General features: G+C 63.2%; 1 protein-coding gene across 4 annotated transcripts in view; it reads left to right on the top strand.

Moving 5' to 3' along the window:
- The window catches only part of SLC12A7 (solute carrier family 12 member 7), a 76,064-nt gene that overhangs the window by 19,307 nt on the left and 39,180 nt on the right, over nt 1–17,577 (top strand). Inside the window, exon 1 of one of the 4 annotated variants that reach the window (XM_053906842.1) lies at nt 10,402–10,624. The exons of 2 other annotated variants lie outside the window; for them this stretch is intronic. In XM_053906842.1, the coding sequence (XP_053762817.1) occupies nt 10,495–10,624 (130 nt within the window). In that variant the 5' untranslated portion in view covers nt 10,402–10,494. Of the gene's footprint in view, nt 1–10,401; nt 10,625–17,577 lie in introns of those variants that run through there. One more of the 4 variants, XM_019438284.2, reaches the window with a different exon arrangement.

Genomic DNA, 17,577 nt, shown 5'->3' with positions numbered 1-17,577 from the left:
GTTATTTCTTCCCTAAGTGTTTAGAAAACAACCCCTATGCGGCCATCTGGGCCGTGGGGTGGGTGTGTGTGTGTGTGTGTGTGTGCGCGCGCGTGAAGGTTTTAATTTCCTCACGAGATACCGTGCTCTTCAGAGCTGCTCTTTCTTCTTGCGATAATTTGGGTAGGTTGTGTTTCCCAAGGAATTTGTCTACATCTACACTTTAAAAATGATTATCGCCAAGTATTCGTCACATCTCCTGTCAGTATCAATGTCACAAACCAGGGATGTGAAACAACAGAAGCGCTACCCTCCGCCGTCCGGCCCGCTACGGGCCCCGTGTCAAGGGGTAGGCGCTGCCCCCAGAGGCTCCGGGTGGCCCTGGGCTGCACGGCTCACCCTGTCTGTGTCAGGCCGAGACTGCCTCCTCCTGCTGTTCAAACCTGTCTCCTCTTAACACCACCAGTCATCCTGGATCAGCGCCCACCGGCCCCAGGGTGACCTTGCTTGAACTGGATGACTTCTGCAAAGACCCTGTGTCTAAATGAAGCCACATTCACAGTTTTGAAGTGGATTGAGATTTGCTTGTGATTCTGCCGGACGTTCAGGCGTCTTTGGGGAGAATACGCTGTGTGGCTGTTGGGTGTGTGTTCTAGCATCCACCGGTGAGGCCAATCTCGTTACACATGGGTGCAAAGTTCATTTGTCTGCACTGAGTTTTTGCCTTTGTCCACTCATTCCATCAGTTACTGAGAGGTATGTGCGAAAACCCATTAGCGTGGACGTTCGTCCGTGTTTGCTTTCAGGGACAAGGGTGCCGGGGCACATGTCCTCAGAAGGGCTTGTGGCAAGGCGTCTGGGTGGCTCAGTGGGTCGAGCGTCCGACTGCGGCTCAGGTCACGATCTCTCAGTTCATGCGCTTGAGCCTCGCATCAGGCTCTGCAGAGCCCGGAACCCGCTTCGGATTCTGTGTCTCCCTCTCTCTCTGCCCCTCCCCCGCTCACACTCTGTGACTCTCTCTCTCTCAAAAATAAGGAGCAAAAACTTCTAAAAATTTTTTAAAAAGAAGGGCTCATCAGTGGTGCGTTCACCCGGTGGGCCAGTGCGGGATCCTCTCTTCTTGCCTTCTCTGGTATTAAACGTGTATTTTCATTATTCCGTTTCCTCCAGCGGCTTCCTGCGACTCTCGTGGCTGTGCCTGGCTTGTTGGGGTGGGTGTTCACACGGTCACCTCTCACCTGTGGGGCCCGTGCTCCTGAGCAGTTGAATTCAGTAGACGGACTTCACGTCTCGTGCGTTTGCCGCCACGCCGTGTCGCCGTCACCGTGTGCGTCCTGACCCACCTCCCACCTCCTCCCCGGTTACTGCAAATCTCCGTGCTGCTGTCCGGAACCGCCTGCCTTCAGCTTGGGAGGAATTTTCTCGGGTGTTGTTTCCTGGGAATGTCATTGTCTTCCCTCGTTTTGCATGACTGTATTTGCTGGCGTGGACGGCGAGGTGGCCAGCTGTGGCCTCTGTCCCGTGGTCTGTGGCGCCCGCGGAAGCCGACGTGGCAGACGCTCTCTGGTTCTGCTTCTGTAGTGTGTGTGTCCTCCCTCCCGGGAGCAGGAAGTGGCAGCCACGCGGTCTTAGTCAACCTGCTTTCCATTTATTTTCTCTGCGCTCATCACACTTTGACATGTTTTCGGGCTGTGACGCTTGTCTCTGAGAGGACCTTGCCGGTCACCTTCGAGGTTTTGAGCTATAAGGCCCGAGCGACCTTGCTGTGCTCCAGTCGTGATCAAAGCTTTTTTTTTTTTTTTTCTCAAATGTATTTTTGACTCATTGCCCCGAGAAAATAGAAATTAATGACTTGTGGCATTTACACAAAAAGTATTTCTCTGTAGATGGCGGCGAGGCTTCGCACTTTCTCTGTCAGCTCTCGTGTGATTCAAGCCAAAACTTTAATGTTTGAACGAGGCACTTAAACCCAGAGATAGTTATCTCACTCAGAAACTGTGGCTCAAGCACACTGCCCCTTTTCTCCCCCTAACGGAATAGAAGAAAGTCCAGAAAAAGGTGAATTTGGGTTCAGGCTGCCAAGCAAAATTGGCAGTTTCGAGCTTGAGGCGACGGCTCAGCCGGTTGGAAACCGTCCGGCAGGCAGAGCGCGGCTGGGTCTCTGTGTGCCCTCGCCCCCGGCTGCCCCTCGGGGCCCACGGCCCCCAGACACGCACACGGGCCGCGCTGGTGAGGAGATCTCAGCCCGTGGCGGGGGGCCGGCGCTCCCCGTGTGTCCGGCCTGGTGGCCTTGCTGTGCGGCCGCCCCCGGGCGGTGCAGGGGGAGGGCTGGCGGGAGGCCTTATGCGTTTCTCGGAGGGTCCTCCTGCCTGGATCCTCGGGTGTCTGTCTGCCTCCAGGGGCAGGGCGGCTGGCGCTGTTACCACCCAGACGTCCAGGACCCGGCCAGAGCCCGTCTCCCCTCCTCGGGGCTGGCGTCTGCGCAGGCCCCCAGCCCGCCCCCAGAGAGAGTCCAAAACCCTGCGCGGCTCCCCACCTTCCCGGGACGATAGGTGTGACCTTGAGAGAGGCCGTTGGTCACCTTATCAGTGCTGTGGATAATAATAGGATCGAAATCACCGCCCTGGGCGCCTGACTGTGACCTGCTTATCTCGGCCAGCAGCAGCTTGTTTAATTTAAATGATTGTGAAGTATTTTTGTCTCAGCAGGGCTGGCTCACGCTGCAAGCTAGAAGGTATGGGGAGCGTCCCCTTCCTGTGGGCCCAGGGAGACGCCTCCCGCCTCCTCCCAGAAGGCTGGCGTGGGCGCCCGATTCCTCACAAAAACAGGAACATAATCCCGATGCTTTTCTTTCTTACTTGGACACGTTGCCTGGAAATCGCCCCACCTCCACACAGGGGACGTCACTTAGCGAAACACATTGTTTACAGTAGCCAAAAGGTGGAACCAGCCCCCGTGTCCGGCGACAGACGGATGGACACAAACGATGTGGTCCATCCGTGTAGTGGAACAGTGGTCAGCCTGGACACACGACGTGGCCCATCCGTACAGCGGAACAGTGGTGAGCCTTAAGAAAGCAGGATACCCTGCCACCTGCCACGGCATGGACGGACCTTGAGGACCTTGTGCTCCGTGGAGTTGGCTGGTCACACGGGACGTATCGCACGTGACTCCCCTGTGTAAATCATACGTAGAGTCAGAAAGGGGGACGTGGCCTCCAGGGACTGGGGGCTTGGGGTCCGGGGTCAGCGTTTCATGGGGACAGAGCTTCAGTCCTGCAAGATGGAAAGAGTCCTGGGGGCGGATGATGGTGACGGTTGCACAACAATATGTTAAAAGGTAAACTGAGGCACCTTACAGGTTTTGTTTTTTTTTTTTTTTTTTTTTTTCCCCAGAGTTTATCTGGAGCTTCCCCATCAGGAGTGCGGGAGGGGTTTGTACGGGACACAAAGCCAGGAGGTGACCTGATGGGTCATAGGGCACGTGGCCAGCTTATTTGTGAGGCTGCCTGCCTGGCTGCCTGCCTGGCTGTTCTCAGGCCCCGTTCTCTGTTTGCGCATCAGAGCACCCATCCGGCGGCCTCCTTGTTTGACTGTGTTAACACTCGTGAGTGTACTTAAAGCCCCTGAACCACAGTTAAATATGGTTAAAACGGCCAATTTATTATTCTGTGTATTTTGCCACAATTAAACAGAACCCATTTTTCAGAAAGGGGAAGAAAAGTCAAAATGCAGACGTTTTTGTCCAGATGTGAGGTTGGGTGAAGGAGGCAGGGAGGCCCATGTGTGTGGTGGGCAGGATTCACGGCAGCCACGTCCACAGGGCTACATGCCCACACACGGTCACAGCGTGGCACTGGGTCGCTGTGACAGCCCCCAAGCTGGGGTCTTCACCCCCACTGACTACATTGTGTGAGACCCCGATGTTTGGCGGCTTTTCAAGCTGCCTCCCTCCCGAAGACAGTCACCCAGGCCCTAGCATGGTCCTGAGTGGGGGTCCCGTCCTCAGAGGGGATGCTGGTCTGGTCACGTGGACTCTAGGATGACCCAGTGACCAGCCCCACGGGACTTGGGGACAGCGCGGGTCACCGCAGGCTCCCATGAACAATAGCCACAGGCCGTGGTGGCCAGCCTTGGCCGTCCCCACGACGTCTCAGGACCCTCAGGAGGGGTGAGCTCGCAGAGGCAGGGTGCCACCACCGTGGGCCTGGGGGTTCAGCTGCCGTGGGAAAGCAGTCTCCAAGACGGTGGCCCCTGTGCAGGGCCACCTGGGGTGACCTGGGCAGTTTGTCACTTTGGAGGGGTCACTCCTCCAAAGAAGGGACAGCAAATGAACAAGGGCTGGGGTGGGGGCGGCAGGGGTCTGGTTAGTGTTTGGCCGCTGGCCCGGGCAGGCCCCTACGGCCTCGCGGTGTCGAGGCCATACTCCGCCTCCCCAGGGACAAGGGTCCAGGGAGAGAACCTGGATGACCAGCCAAGACCCTTGAGCAGACGCTGGCCCTGGAGGAAGGCCGACGTCTTCTTGGACCTGGTGTGTTCTGTCCACCCACCTCCCTGCCTCTGCACCCCTGCACCTGCCTGTAGCCGGGATCTCCTTCTCCCAAGTGCTTCCCCGCTCCCCCCCCCCCCCCCCGCACCAGCACTGTGCACAGTCTACCTTCCTCCTTGAGGCCTGGAGACCTTGCCTCCTACACCAGATGGAGCCTGGGATGTGGGGACCCACTGGCCCCCACTTTATGTGTCCAGGGACGGCCGCGGTGCCTGGCACGGTGATGCTCGGTGACGGACTGTTGAACTCTTAGAGGAACTGGTCAGCAAAGGAGCTCACCTTCCTTGGGGGCCACGTGACCCCTACCGTTGCACAGCTTGTCCGGACACCACCGCCTAGTGTTCGGCGTGGGGGGGGGGGGGGGGGGCGGCGACCACAGGACACTGGGCCAGAGTCCCTTTCCAGGCCGGGTGTGCACACAGCTGCCCTTTCCTGGGAGAGCCCGTGCCAGCTACTGAGGGTGGCCCGTGGCCCTGTGTCCAGGGCTCTGCCTTCAGGGCCTGGGCGCGGTGTGGGTGGGCAGTGGGCTCGGGCCCCCGGAAGGGCAGCTCCAGTCTCCACCCCCCGCCCGGGGTCTGTGGACTCTCGGAGCTGCCTGCTGTCCCAGCCCCCCGCTGTGCTGTGTGACATCTGGCATCCACTCGGCCTCTCCGGGGCCCACAGAACGGGCATCATTGCCGTTCCTATAGATGGTTGTCTTCTTTCCCTGTGAGTAGTTGGCATAGCACAGATAAAGGCCTTGAGGTGCGCCCGCCAAGGGAGCTTTGGGACATTTCCTGCCCCAGGGCTTGGACTCATGAGACCCACTGGGCTGACAGACCACCCACCTGGGACCTCCCGCCGGGACAGGTGCACCAGACGGAGTTCTTTGTGATGTGATGGACAGTTCTCGCTGGCGCTCGCCCACAGAAGGACGTGGGAGATGCCGCCCCGGGTGGCCCACCGCCAGGGACACAAGCGACTCAGGGCAGGGGGAGGTGCACCTGGGGCCTCGGGCTTGCTGCCCCCTCTCGTGGAGCTGAGCTCCGTCCCAGGGCATCGGGCTGAGCCCACCTCTGCGTCAGAGGCGGCTCTGAGCTACGCTTTCTCCCCCCAGTAAGGTCACACACGGGACCCACCGCTGAGCCCAGTGGTGTGTCCAGGGCCACCGTCCTGGCGCCTGGCCCTGCCTGCACGAGCTGTCACTGAGCTCTGCGCCAGCACGCATTTGCACAGCTCGGACCCTCCCGTCCGTCTGCCCGTGGTGTTGCTGGGCTTGTGGCTCATCTCCGGCCTGGCTCGCGAAGACCGCGCCGCTCTGAGCATCCGAGTGTGTGTGTCTGTGGGGAGAGGGACCGGGGGCTCCTGGCCAGTGTGTGTGTGTGTGTGGGGGGGGTTCCGAAGTGGCCACACGCTTCCCACGCCCCGTGTGCAGCACAGGCGGCCCCCTGATGAGGTGCCGGTCTCTCCTTACTGATCCGTGGGGCTGTCCTCACAGACTCCGACACAGGCCTGGGCTGGCTGCGTGGACGACCGTGGTCCTGGCGCCCCGGGGGTCCACCTCTCACTCTGAAGGGAGCCCATCGACGAGCAGAAGTGCCTGATGGTAAGGGAGAAGAGTTAGGCAGCTTTTCTTTCCGGAACGGTGCCTTCGAGGCCGCAAGGGAATCCCATGGCCACCATTTTAACGTCAATCTGTTTCATGGCCCCTGACCATAGACTGTGCTCCTGCAAGCTTGGGGCCTCCTTGATGGTGTCACCTCACACCCAGGCCCAGCCTGGGGTGGGAGCCATAGGGGGTGTCCTGTGAGCCTGCCTGGGGAGCTCAATGGGGGCCTGGGGGTGGAACCTGGCCAGCACCATCAGCAAAAAGGTCCCAAGGTGACATCAGTAACACACACCACAACCTGGGAGTCCCATGTGATGGCTGTGAGGGGGACCAGTGGCTGGGAACAGCCTGCATGTGGACCTCAGGGGGACAACGGGGTATCTGGGCCTGAGGGGAGGTCAGGGGCCCCAAGGCCCAAAGCTGGATGCTCCTGTTCCCCCCACTCTCCACCCCCCGCCCCATCCCCTGGAACTCCCCTGGGGAAGTCCAGAGGCACAGGGCACACTCAACAGGCTCCAGAGAGGGATGGAACCTGCTGTGCCCAGACCGCGGCCGGGGTCGGGACCGTGGGAGGCCCGGGAGCAGGCCCGGGGTGGGTAGGTGAGGTCCAGGCACAAGGCCCCGTTGCCCTGGCAGTTTCCACTGCCCCTCACTACCGCCCGTGACACCGGCTCCCGTGGGAGGGGCTGAGGCCAGGTTGCCGGCCTGCCTGGGCCCCAGGACACTGGTCTGGGTGAGCCGGGCAGGAACGGCCAGAGAGGTCACACTGAGGCTATGTGGCCTCCGACATTTCTGAAGGGGGTTTGATGGACCTGCGTTGCTGAGCAGGAATGCGTGCCTGTCCCGGTGTTTCCTCGGAGCCGAGGGCCCTCTCCGAGGGCCCTCGGGGGTCTGGGCAGGCAGGAGGGCCCCGCCTGTGCTGGCGCAGGCCTGCCGGTGAGGGCGCCCCACGTTGGTCCCCGGGAGGGCTTTGGGGAGAAGGCAATCAGGGCCAGTGTCTCATGTTCTCAGACCCCGAGGGTGTTGCAGTGAGCTTCTCGAGTTTCCACCAAGATTTATGTGAAAAGAAGTTACTTGTGGAACCAGAACAAGGTGTGACGGCAAAGCGGTCTTTTGGCGTCTGAAGCTCTAAAGAAAGTGGGAGGCCTTCCTTTGTTCTTTGGTCACGGGTGTCCTGACCGAGGGGTGGGACGGGGGCACAGGAAACCTGTGCACGAGGACAGAGGACCGAGCCTGGATGTGTCCGCAGGGCAGGGGACGGTGGGGCCCCTGGGGGGTGGACTGGGGTGGAATCTTCTCGTTAAAGGGCTGTAAACCCCATTTACCCTCAAGTCCTACAGGCTTTCTACCTCCCACGCTCTTGCAATGTTACTTGCATCTCACAAAAACAAAATGAAGCCCCAGCAGGGTTTCCGGGGTGCTCTGGAGGTGGGGATACCACCTTCCTGGCTCCAGATTCCGCCCTGCAGACGCTCCTTCGGCACCGCCTCCCACCGGGATCCGCCCGCAGGGTGGGGGCAGGGTGGGGCGGTACAGCCAGTCAGGTGGCAGTGGCCATCAGATTACCCTCCAGGGGGCCTTGGAGGCTGTGGAGAGGACAGCGTTTTTAAGATACGGCCATTTGTCACTTAGAGCTACAAAATTATTTTGAAAGCTTTCCAAGCTACAGAAAAGTGCCACAGTCGTCAGAGTGCTCACACCCCCGACAAGCCCGTGAGTCCTCTCCCTCCGTGGGCCCTTCCACCTGGCGACTCCTACCTTCTTGTTCCCGTGTCCTCAGGTGACAGTGACGTGTTTGAGGAGTCAGGCCATTGTTTTGCAGAACTTGGAAAGCTTGCCCCTCCCTCCTTGAGAGGGACAGGTGTCCCCAGGGCAGGCCGCAGGGCTTCTGAGCAGGGAGCCGCCCAGAGGGGCCAGACTCAGGGTCACAGGGAGGAGCCTGGGGCGGAGGGGCCAGACACAGGGTCCAGGCTGCCACTGTGGCACTGTCTGGGAGTCCACCGCCCCTGACTGCTGCCCTCTTTCGGAGCCACAGCCTGAGGGCCAGACTTGGGGTCTGCAGGGCCCATCCTGGCCGTGGGTGGTCCCCTCAGACAGAATTCTCCCCGTCCCACCAGCCCCGAGGGTCCTGGTGCTACAGAGCCGTGAGGGCTCCAGAAGTGGCCTCTCCCCTCCAGGGCTTCTGTCCCCCCTCTGCCCTCACATCCCACCCTGCCAGGGACGGCTCGCCACACTTGTTCTGACCAAGTAACTTTGGCTTTAGGTAAAGGGGTCTCCCTCCCCTCCCCTGCTCCTGGAGCCTTTCTGGTCCTTTCTGCTCACCCCACTTCCTCCTTCTTTCCCCTCCCCCTTGGCCCTCAGTCCCAGCAGCAGTGTGGGACACCTGCTCCCTTTTCCTCAGGACTGGCCCCAGGCCCCTGGGGTGTGCACCTGGGTGGGTGCCAGGCCCTCCCGGCCTCAAGGCGCTGACTTCCTGCCCGAGGTGGTCCCGGGCCTCCCAGAGCTGGCCTCTTCCCTGGACCCAGGGCAGCCGACGCCCCATCCCTCTCACACCCTCCTTGGTGGTTCCTGGACAGCGAGCTCCCGGGCCGCCAAGACGAGCTAAAATCTTGAGCCTGGAAAGTTGGAGGGTCAGCCACAGCCTCTGAAAAAGAAGGGAGGAGAGAGTCCTCTGCCAGTCCCCCAGCTCCCTGTGAGTGGCCCTTAACCTCTGGACCTCAGTTCCCTCACCTGTGAAGGTGTTGGCCCCACTAAAGAGCTCCTGCGGTCACCTGGCCCTGGCCGCAGGCCACTAGGGTGGAAGGGGGCTGGCAGTCCCCTTGCCCTTGCAAGCTCCCCCCACCCCGGGACAATAACTTGAGTTTGGAGAGGCCTGGTCACTGACCTGCCCAGCACCTCCGGGCAAGGTGCCTCTGTTCCCGCACCCCTACCCTTCAGCACCACACTCTAGTTTTGCTGAGCGATGCCTGCACCGTTCAATGAAGCTGGCCCTTCTCTGAGAAGGACACCTGGAACCCGTCTATATTTTGGGTGGGTGGCCTTTTCCCCACCTTTCTGGCTGCTGCCCCGGGAAGGCAGCTGAAGCCACCCAATGCCTTCCACCCGACACTCAGACCTCTCTGGGGGACCCCTGTCTCTCCTTTGTGGGAGGCAGGGTGTGAGGACAGACAAGGTACAGTCCTGGTCCCCTGCTGGCCCAGGCCAGCTGCAGAAAGCTAGTGCTCACACTGGGTGGGGGGTGGGGCGAAGGGGACCCTCCCCAGAGCTGGGGGAGGGAGGGGAGTTGGGCCACCCTACTGTCTTCTTTTTTCTGTCTTTCATTGGAAATGGATTTTCTGAATTTGTTTTTATATTGTTCAGTTGTTAATACGAAAAAAGGAAGAGAAAATGCAGAACTTTGTAATCCCCAGGACCTCCCAGCTGCCATTTTTTTAGGCCTATCGGAACATTCTCGCACTTTTCAAACCTGATCAGACCACTCTGGTTATCCTGTTATGGTGTGTATGGTGAAATAGTAGACGTGTTTTGGGGTGGGTCCCTGCACCAGATGCCATAACTCACTTTCCTTTTGGTGGACGTTCTGTTCTCTACTTTTCCCGTGTCCTTTGTTAATGAGCGCACCAGGGGCTGGAAGATAGGGGGCCGGTGCTTCCCAGGGCTGTGCCTGGCCTTCCTTCTCTGGCTGCAGGGCCCAGATGAAGGAAAAGGAAGGCTCCCCAGGGTGGAGGCCGGGAAAGGCAAGGCCTGGGGTCCTCTGTGGGCCTGGACCTGTCTCAGAGCTTCGGTAACTTGTGTCTGGGTTCTGTCCGTCGAGGACTGGGCCCCAACAGCAGCCTCTGCCCCCCACCCTATGCCAGGCATGGCTCCTTAAGGTTGTGGGTGCTCCTGAGCCAGGCAAGGAGGAGGGAAGGGGGAGACCAGATCCGCGCACGGTGTGGTGAGCGGGTGGGGGGTAATGCTCTGTCCTCGAGGGGGCCAGACTGCGTGTGGGAGGACCTTGCGGTTGGAGGCCTCCAGGGAACGCGGCGGCTTGGAGGCTAGTGCGGGCAAGGGCCCCCTCCGGGCAGGGTGACAGTGCAGGAGCGGATTGTCACCCGCTGGGGGAGGCGCGACCCCGGGGGCGCGGGCCGTCCCCGAGCGCAGGCTGGGGGAGGGGACCTCTGCGGAAGGCGCCCCGCCCCGCTCCGCCCCGCCCCGCTGCGCGGAAACTTTTCCGGAGGCCTAGGGGGACGGCAGGTGAGGTCACGTGGCCAGGGGGCGGGGCGAGCCGGGCCGGGGGGCGGGGGCGGCCGGCGCGGACCCCGCCCCTGCTCCCAAGTCCCGCGGCGCGTCGGCGGAGCGCGGGCCGGAGCGCGGGCCCGAGCCGGAGTCGGAGCGCCATGCCCACCAACTTCACCGTGGTGCCCGTGGAGGCGCGGGCGGACGGCTGCCAGGACGCGGCGGCCCAGGGGACCGAGGGGACCGAGGCGCCGGGGCCCCCCGAGGGCGAGCCCGACTGCCAGAGCCCGGGTGAGCGCGGCCGCACCTGCCCGCGGGACAAAGGCGGAGCCGGGCTGCGCGGGGCCCGGGGGCGGCCGGGAGGAGAGGCAGCCCCGGAGGGGGCGGAGGGCGAGCCGGGAGGGGCCGGGAGCGGGGACGCGGGGAGGCCGGCCTCCTCGAGGAAGGGGTGCGGGGCTGCCTTCCACCCACTCTCCCCAACTCCTTCCCTCGGAGGCTCCCCTTCCCCACGGTCCCTCTCTCCCCCTGGTCTCACCTCTCACGAACCCCCCCTTACCCCCCCCCACCCCTGTCCCCGCACCCCCCCTGCCTGCAGAGCCCCCTCGCCAAGCCTGTCCCCGGGGCTCAGGGCCCCTGCTGCGCCTATGCTCCCAGGGACTGTGGGCTCCGCTTTGCTGCCCCCTGCGTGTCCCAGTCCCACGGGGACACAGGAAGCACCTTCTTTCTCGCACTCTCGGTGGGACGGGAGGAGGTGTGGGACGCCCAGTGTAGCTATGGAAACGGGGAGGGGCCTCGCCCTGCCTGAGAACCCCCCAGCCCCCGGTCCCGCAGTCCCGGTAGGGCCGCGGGGTTGGGGCCGCCCCAGTGCCTTCCTGCTTCCTTTCTGTTGCCTTTGCTCTGCCCTTGCGCGCTGGGGCAAAGGGCTCCGGCCAGATAAGCCCCGGCTGGGAGCCCAGCTTTGGGCGCCGCCTCGCCTGGCCGCCGACAAACTCGCTCTCTGGGGTCGTCGGCAGGAAGGTCGGCAGGTTCCCACGGGCTGGGGGAGGGGCCGCCCCATCCTGCAGAGCCTGGCGCTGGCCGGCGAGGGTCCTCCTCACCCTCTTTGTTTCCGGAATCAGGAGACGTCTAGCGCTTTCACTTTCTCTGGGGGGGGGGGGGGATCCCGGGGATCCCGGGGATCCCGGATCCCCCAGGCCTGCTCCCTCTGTCCTGCAGTCTTCAGACCCCGGTTCTCTGTGGCTGATGAACGGGTCACCCTCAGTAGCTGCCCTCTAGAATTGGGGGTCGTCAGAGGACAGCCCACAGCCCCAGGTCTCACTCCTCCGCGGTTGGGCAGAGGCTCCCTGCTCCAGGGGTTAAGGAAAGAGGGCCTCAGACCGCTGGGGGCCGTCTACCCTGGCTGGTTAGGTCAGGCACCTCCTGAGAGCAACCAGTGTCAGGTGCCCCGGGGAAGGCGCTGTCCTCATTGGGCTGTTCCTCTGTGTCCTTGTCTGCCTGCGGGGGTCTGGGGCTGGTCACTGCCCCTGCCTGGCTCGAGGGCTTGAAAGTGGGTGGCCTGTGAAGGCAGTCTGGGTGCCCGGCCCTCCGTGGTTCTGAGGGGGCTCCTGCGTGGTCTTCCTGGGTGCGCTGTGTTACAGCGGCCACATCAAGTGCATCGTGTTCCCGAGGAGCCTCACCTGCCTCGCCTGGGTGTCCCGCTTCCCGTCAGCCGGCCCCTTCTCCGGCGACTGCAGTCCTATCTTTCCAGACTTGGAGTGCATCTTGTTTTGAAGTTGGGGTGATTTTCTTCCTGCCCATTTCCTCCTGCCCGAGGGCCCGGGGGCTGGGCACTGCCGCTGCCTGGGGAGCTGGGCCTCTTGCCCAGCTGGGCTGGTGGGGGGCCGGGGTCCGAGCCCCCGCCCACTGTCTCATCCTCTGACCCCTTCGGTTCTGTCCCGGGCTCCTCAGGAACCTCACGGCCTGTGGGAGCTGAGTGTCGGGAGCTCAGGCAGATGCCAGGCGTGGGCCGCGTGCTTGCCTGGTGACGAAGCCTCGGTCCCCGGGCCGTGCTCTCGCTCAGCCGAGCCAGCGCAGAAGTCAGCTGGGTCTTTGAGTTGTGTGTTCTCCGTTCTTCATCTTCCCTCAGGAAGAGACAGGGTGGAGCCCCCTGCGTGGTCACCGTGCTCACCGTGCTCGGGGAGGGGGCTCTGCTAGGCTGGACTCTGATGTTGCACGTGAGCTTTCAGAGCCCATTTGGTGCTCAGGGTGCCGTGTGACTGGCACTGTGTCGTGTGGCCAGCGTGACGGTCACTCTGGTGGAGGAAAAGTCCTTTGCGAGCTGGGAAGGCCCGGCAGGAGCCTCTCCTGAGGGCTGAGATCCCCGCCAGTGGCCAAGCCTGGCTCCATCACAGGACCGCTGGTGCTTCTGACTGGCCGATCCCCTGGGGAATCTCCTGGCTTTCTGGGTGGGCCTCCCGGTGGTGGTGGCGAAGCAACACTGAGGGGGCCCTTCTGGGGTGTTTTTGGAAGCCCGGAGCTGTCTGGAAATAGGAGGCTTGAGACCCCAGCTGGGGGTCAGGGGCCAGGGTGTGCTGAGAGCGGGTGGGAGTCAGGGAGGAGTACTGCTCCGCTCATAGGCCCACCTGGCCTGGCAGAGCTCGGCGGGACTGTCGGGTGTTCCCTGCGTCAGCCGCGGTCCTGGGCTGGACGGAGCCTTTACGCCATCGGCCTGCCGCAGCTCCACGCACACCAGGCAGATGCATCGTGAAGCTGGGGCCTATCTTGTGGCCGTGGAGGCCCCCACTGCTGTCGGCCTTCGGCATGGAGGCTGGAGGACGCCAGCACTGACCTTAGCTGCCCGGCTGGTGGGCCTGTGGCTGGTGCTTTAGAGCCAGGAAGACATGGCCCTTCACCCGGGTGGTGCTTAATGCAGGCCTGGGCAGGGGGAGGCCAGGGTCAGCACCGGGGAACCCTCCTTGCCTCCCTACCTGCTTCCGGGGGGGGGGAGGTAGGGGCGTGTTCTGGATGACAGCTTTGTCTTGCCTGGGGGGCGGGGGTGGGGAGCCGAGCCTTCTAGAGGACCTTTAATGTCCTGCATTTTCTCGTGATTGGAGATCGCAGGCGGAAAGGATGGGTTAGTTCCGTCCTTTGGTGTTGTGTTTCTTGGTGGAAGTATCTTCCGGGAGGGAGGTGGTCGGGAGTGCGGATGCTTCTCTCCTGACTTCCAAGTGTGGGGTCTTTAGGGACTTCTGGGAACCTTCCTGAGTGTTGGGCCTGGGTGGAGCCCCCTCCAGGCCCTGTGGGGGCTCTGGAGCTGGCAGGTGTGCAAGTGAGGCATGGCCGCAGGCCCTGGGCCCCCACGGAGGTCGGTGGGCTCAGCCCTTGGAGGGTGGACCCGGCCGGTAGCCCTATGTCCCCGTCCCTGGCTGAGACTCCTGTTCCTCACTCCCCAGGGCTCTGACCCCAGCCTCGTCCTCACCCCGTCACTGTTCCCCTTTTTGGATTCCTGTCTGTGACTTCTGCTCTGCAGCTCAGCTCCTGGGGGCACCCAAGGGTCTCCTCCCGGCCCTCTGAAGGGGGCTCTGCTTCCCTGGGCGCGGCAGCCAGGGCAGCGGGCAGCACTCCGAAGCCACGGCCCTGGACCTCAGGCGACTTCTCTCTCGGCGCCGCGGGTGGCTGCTGCCCGGAGGTGGGGGGTCGCCGCTGCCGGAGTGGTTGGTCAAGCTCGCCTGGGGTGGGGGCAAGGGTTCAGTGAGCTGTGTGGTTCTGGAGAGCGGCCAGGACGGCGGCTTCCGGGTTCGGTTCTGCTGGGCGAGGACACGGGGTTTCAGGAAGGGAGGGAGGCGGCCCGCCGTCCCGTTGGCAGAGAGTCCGTGGCTGGCGCAAGCTCCCAGCACCGTCTTGGAAACGGCTATCAGCGGTCATTGTGTCTCATTGTGTCGTTAGGGAGACGTCGTGATACTAGACGGCGGGTGGGGGAGGGGGCTACCACACGTGCGTGTGTGCCCAGACTCGGTTTCCGGTGGAGAAGCGGCAAGGTGGAAGGAAGCACGCGTGGGGCGTGTTCCCACGTCTCTGTGCGCCTGTTGGGCTCCCAGACGGTCTTCCTGGGGGAGGCCCTTGGCTCGACTAGGTCCCCAGCTGGGCTCGTGTGTGCGCGCACGTGGGCTGTGTATCCGTGTGCATGTGTGTGCATGTGTGTGCACGCCTGTGGGCTGTGTGTGCACGCACGGGGAGGCAGGCACAGGGGCTTGGTGGTCACGTGGTGTTGGGGTGTCAGGGCATCTGTTCTTGCCCTCTCAGCCCAGTGACGTGGCTGGGGTGTCATTCAGGGGATGTCTTGTGCCACCCGGGCTGAGGAAGTGGTGGTGAGACACGTCTGTGCCTCTGATGTGAGATCTGTTCCCATGACCATTATGAGGAAATTTGCCACATAGATCCCTGAGTGTGTTGTTCTAGAAAGTTCCCTAGACATTCTCAGTGTGATGCTGCTATGCTGGGATGGGTATCTGAGCTGTGGACACCATTGGCCGTGGTAGCTGCTTGTGGGGGGTGGCTGCCGTGAGTTTGGCACAAGGGGCGCCTGTGAGGGTCTGCCTCTCGTGGCCGCTCCCCGAGGGGCTGCGCAGTTACAGGGCCCTCAGGGCAGTTCTGTGAAGACTGGAGCGGTCCACCACGGCTGGTGTCCATTGTGGCCTTGGGTGTGTCAGTGTTCAGATCAGCATGTGTCCTGCTCCTGGGGACGTGGAGGCTGCGGGGCCAGCACATGATTTGAGGTACATTGGGGACAGTGGAGTGCCCTGTGGTGCTGGGTGTCCGCATGGCCTCGTGGAAGGGGACGCTTGGGTGCCGGGATGGTGGTGCCAGGGGGAGAGTGGCCAGGGGGCAGGCTAGGCCTCTCCATGCGGAGACCGGCCTGTTCTGGTTCTGATGTCCCTGGCTGTGTGGCTGTCCTGACTGGGGGGCATCTCTGAGCTGTAGCCTCCCCGTGGGGGTGGGGGAGTCCTGGTGAACCCCCGACCCAGTCACCGTTCGCCAGGTGGGCTGTGGCTGACCCCACAGACGGACCCTCTTGCTCACTTGGCCTTCCCTGGTGACGCGGGCACTTGGGTCTGTGGCTGTGCCCGTATCCGTGTGCTGGACCAGCAGGGGTCAGGCTGTCTGTGGGTGATCGGTGGCCCCCCTGGAATGCCGCCCTCCCCCCGGGTGTGTGTGAAAAGCAGTGGCCTCCGGGGTGAGCCTGGCCCCAGACGGGGAGGCGCGATGAGTCAGAGTTTTGAAGCCACGGGACACTGAGATGACCCAGGGGAATTCCGTGGATGGGCCGGCCGGCGTGGAGCCTCGCTGCCCAGTGCAGGGGATGGTGGCTGGGGGGGCGTGGGGTATGTGGGCTCTGCACGGACTGAGAGGCCGGCCTCTCGTGCCTGTGAGCAGGAAGGAGCCGACTCTGGCGGGCTGCGGGGCTTAGATGTGGAGAGGCTGCTGTGCTGGCCCGTCCTTGGACACCGTCACCTGCCTCTCTCTGCTGGGGGTGCTCCGTGGGGCCTGTGCGTTGTTGGTGTTGTGGGCACAGTCGGAGATTGTGGGGCCCCCTACTCACCTTGCTGAGGGGCCTGGGGGCCACGGGGCATTGCCCACCCTCAGAGGTTAAGGCTCAAGTGAGTTTCGGAGGTATTTCTTTTCAAGGAAATGGCCTCAAGTGTTCCGTGCTTACCCTGTGTCCCTGGGGGGTGTGGATGGAGTTCTCGGGGCGTTAGGTGCCCCACAGGGGCGGCCGGAGTGGGCCCCAAGGTTCTCGTGCTCGGTGGGATCCTGCGGGTGAGTGGCGGGGGGGACTGCCCACCGCAGAACCCTCTGTCAGGCGGCATGACTGGGTGACTCCCGGGCGGGCCCGGGCTCCTGCGTCGGAGGACCGGTGACCTTGGGCCAGGGACACCTTCCCAGGGTGCTGTCTGTGGGGGCCGCCGCAGAAGGCCGTTCCTCATCCCTGCACAGCTGGGCAGCTGGCGTTCGGTTGATTGTGATTGTGGGGACCCTGGCCCGGGGTCTGCCGCTGTCACCCACAGTGGGGTGTGCGTTTTGCGAGCCGGGTCGGGCGCTGCAGCAGGGCAGAGCGTTGTTGTTAGGTGTTACCACCGCCCAAGGGCAGGCGCGCTGGCTGAGCGCCCCCTGAGGTGTGTCGCCGTAGCCAACAGCTGTGCCGGGCAGGCGGGCATCTCTCCAGCTCTGCCCTCGTCTCCAGCTCTGCCCTCGGCGGGGCCAGAGGAAGGCCCGCTGCCGGGGGGCGGGTGGGGGAGCCTTGGACGAGGACCCAGCAGGCCTGCGGGGTTGTGGCACCCGGGAACACGTGAGCCGGTCTCCCCGGCGGTGGGAGTTTGGGCCTTGGCGGTCGGGTGGGCAGCTAGGTGTGGGCACCTGCTGGGGACAGACCCGCGCAGGCCTGGGCTCCCTTCTGGGGGGCTCTAGGGCAGTGCTGTGGGCGGAGACAGCACAGAGGCTTAACGTCTCTCCTTTTGTGAAAAGGAGGGAAACTCCCTGTTCAGAGCAGAGGCCTGGTTTGTGCAGATAAGCTCAGCAGCTCCAGCAGGACTTAGGGCCGGACAAAGTGAGGTGCCCCGGCCAGCTGTGCTGTTTGCACCCCGGCTCCCTTGTCCGTGGCTGTTGGCATCATGTGGGTCCTCGAACCTCTTGCCAGGAGCCCCGGTGAGCAGGCCTCAACCAGGTGTCCCAGGGTGAGTGGGCTCCCGTGTCCTGGGGGGAGGTGGACAGGGTGAGTGGGCACCGACCAGGTGACCCTGTGTCCTGGGGGTTCACAGGCGAGTGGGCCTGACCAGGCGTCCCAGGGGGGTGGACAGGGTGAGTGGGCCCGACCAGGTGACCCCCGTGTCCTGGGGGGTTCACGGGGCAAGTGGGCCTGACCAGGTGTCTCGGGGGGTGGACAGGAGTGAGTGGGCCTGACCAGGTGGCTCCCGTGTCCTCGGGGGAGGTGGACAGGGTGAGTGGGCCCGACCAGGTGACCCCCGTGTCCTGGGGGTTCACGGTGCAAGGTGGGCCTGACCAGGTGTCTCGGGGGGTGGACAGGGTGAGTGGGCCCCACCAGGTGGCCCCCGTGTCCCGGGGTGGGGGGCGGTGGTCCGCCAGGCTGCTTCCCTGGTGGAGGGCTGAGGTGTCAGTGCAAGTCTTGGCCGGGTCTCCCGCTCCCGTGTCTCTGGCCCCGTTGTGCCTTGGGCGGGTTTCCTGTCTTGCGGTTTCTTCTGGAGGAGCAG

The sequence above is a fragment of the Panthera pardus genome, unplaced genomic scaffold (assembly GCF_024362965.1).
Source record: "Panthera pardus isolate Hobbes unplaced genomic scaffold, ASM2436296v1 HiC_scaffold_2, whole genome shotgun sequence".
Classification (NCBI taxonomy): Eukaryota; Metazoa; Chordata; class Mammalia; order Carnivora; family Felidae; genus Panthera; species Panthera pardus.
This window is presented reverse-complemented; position numbering and strand designations above follow the sequence as displayed.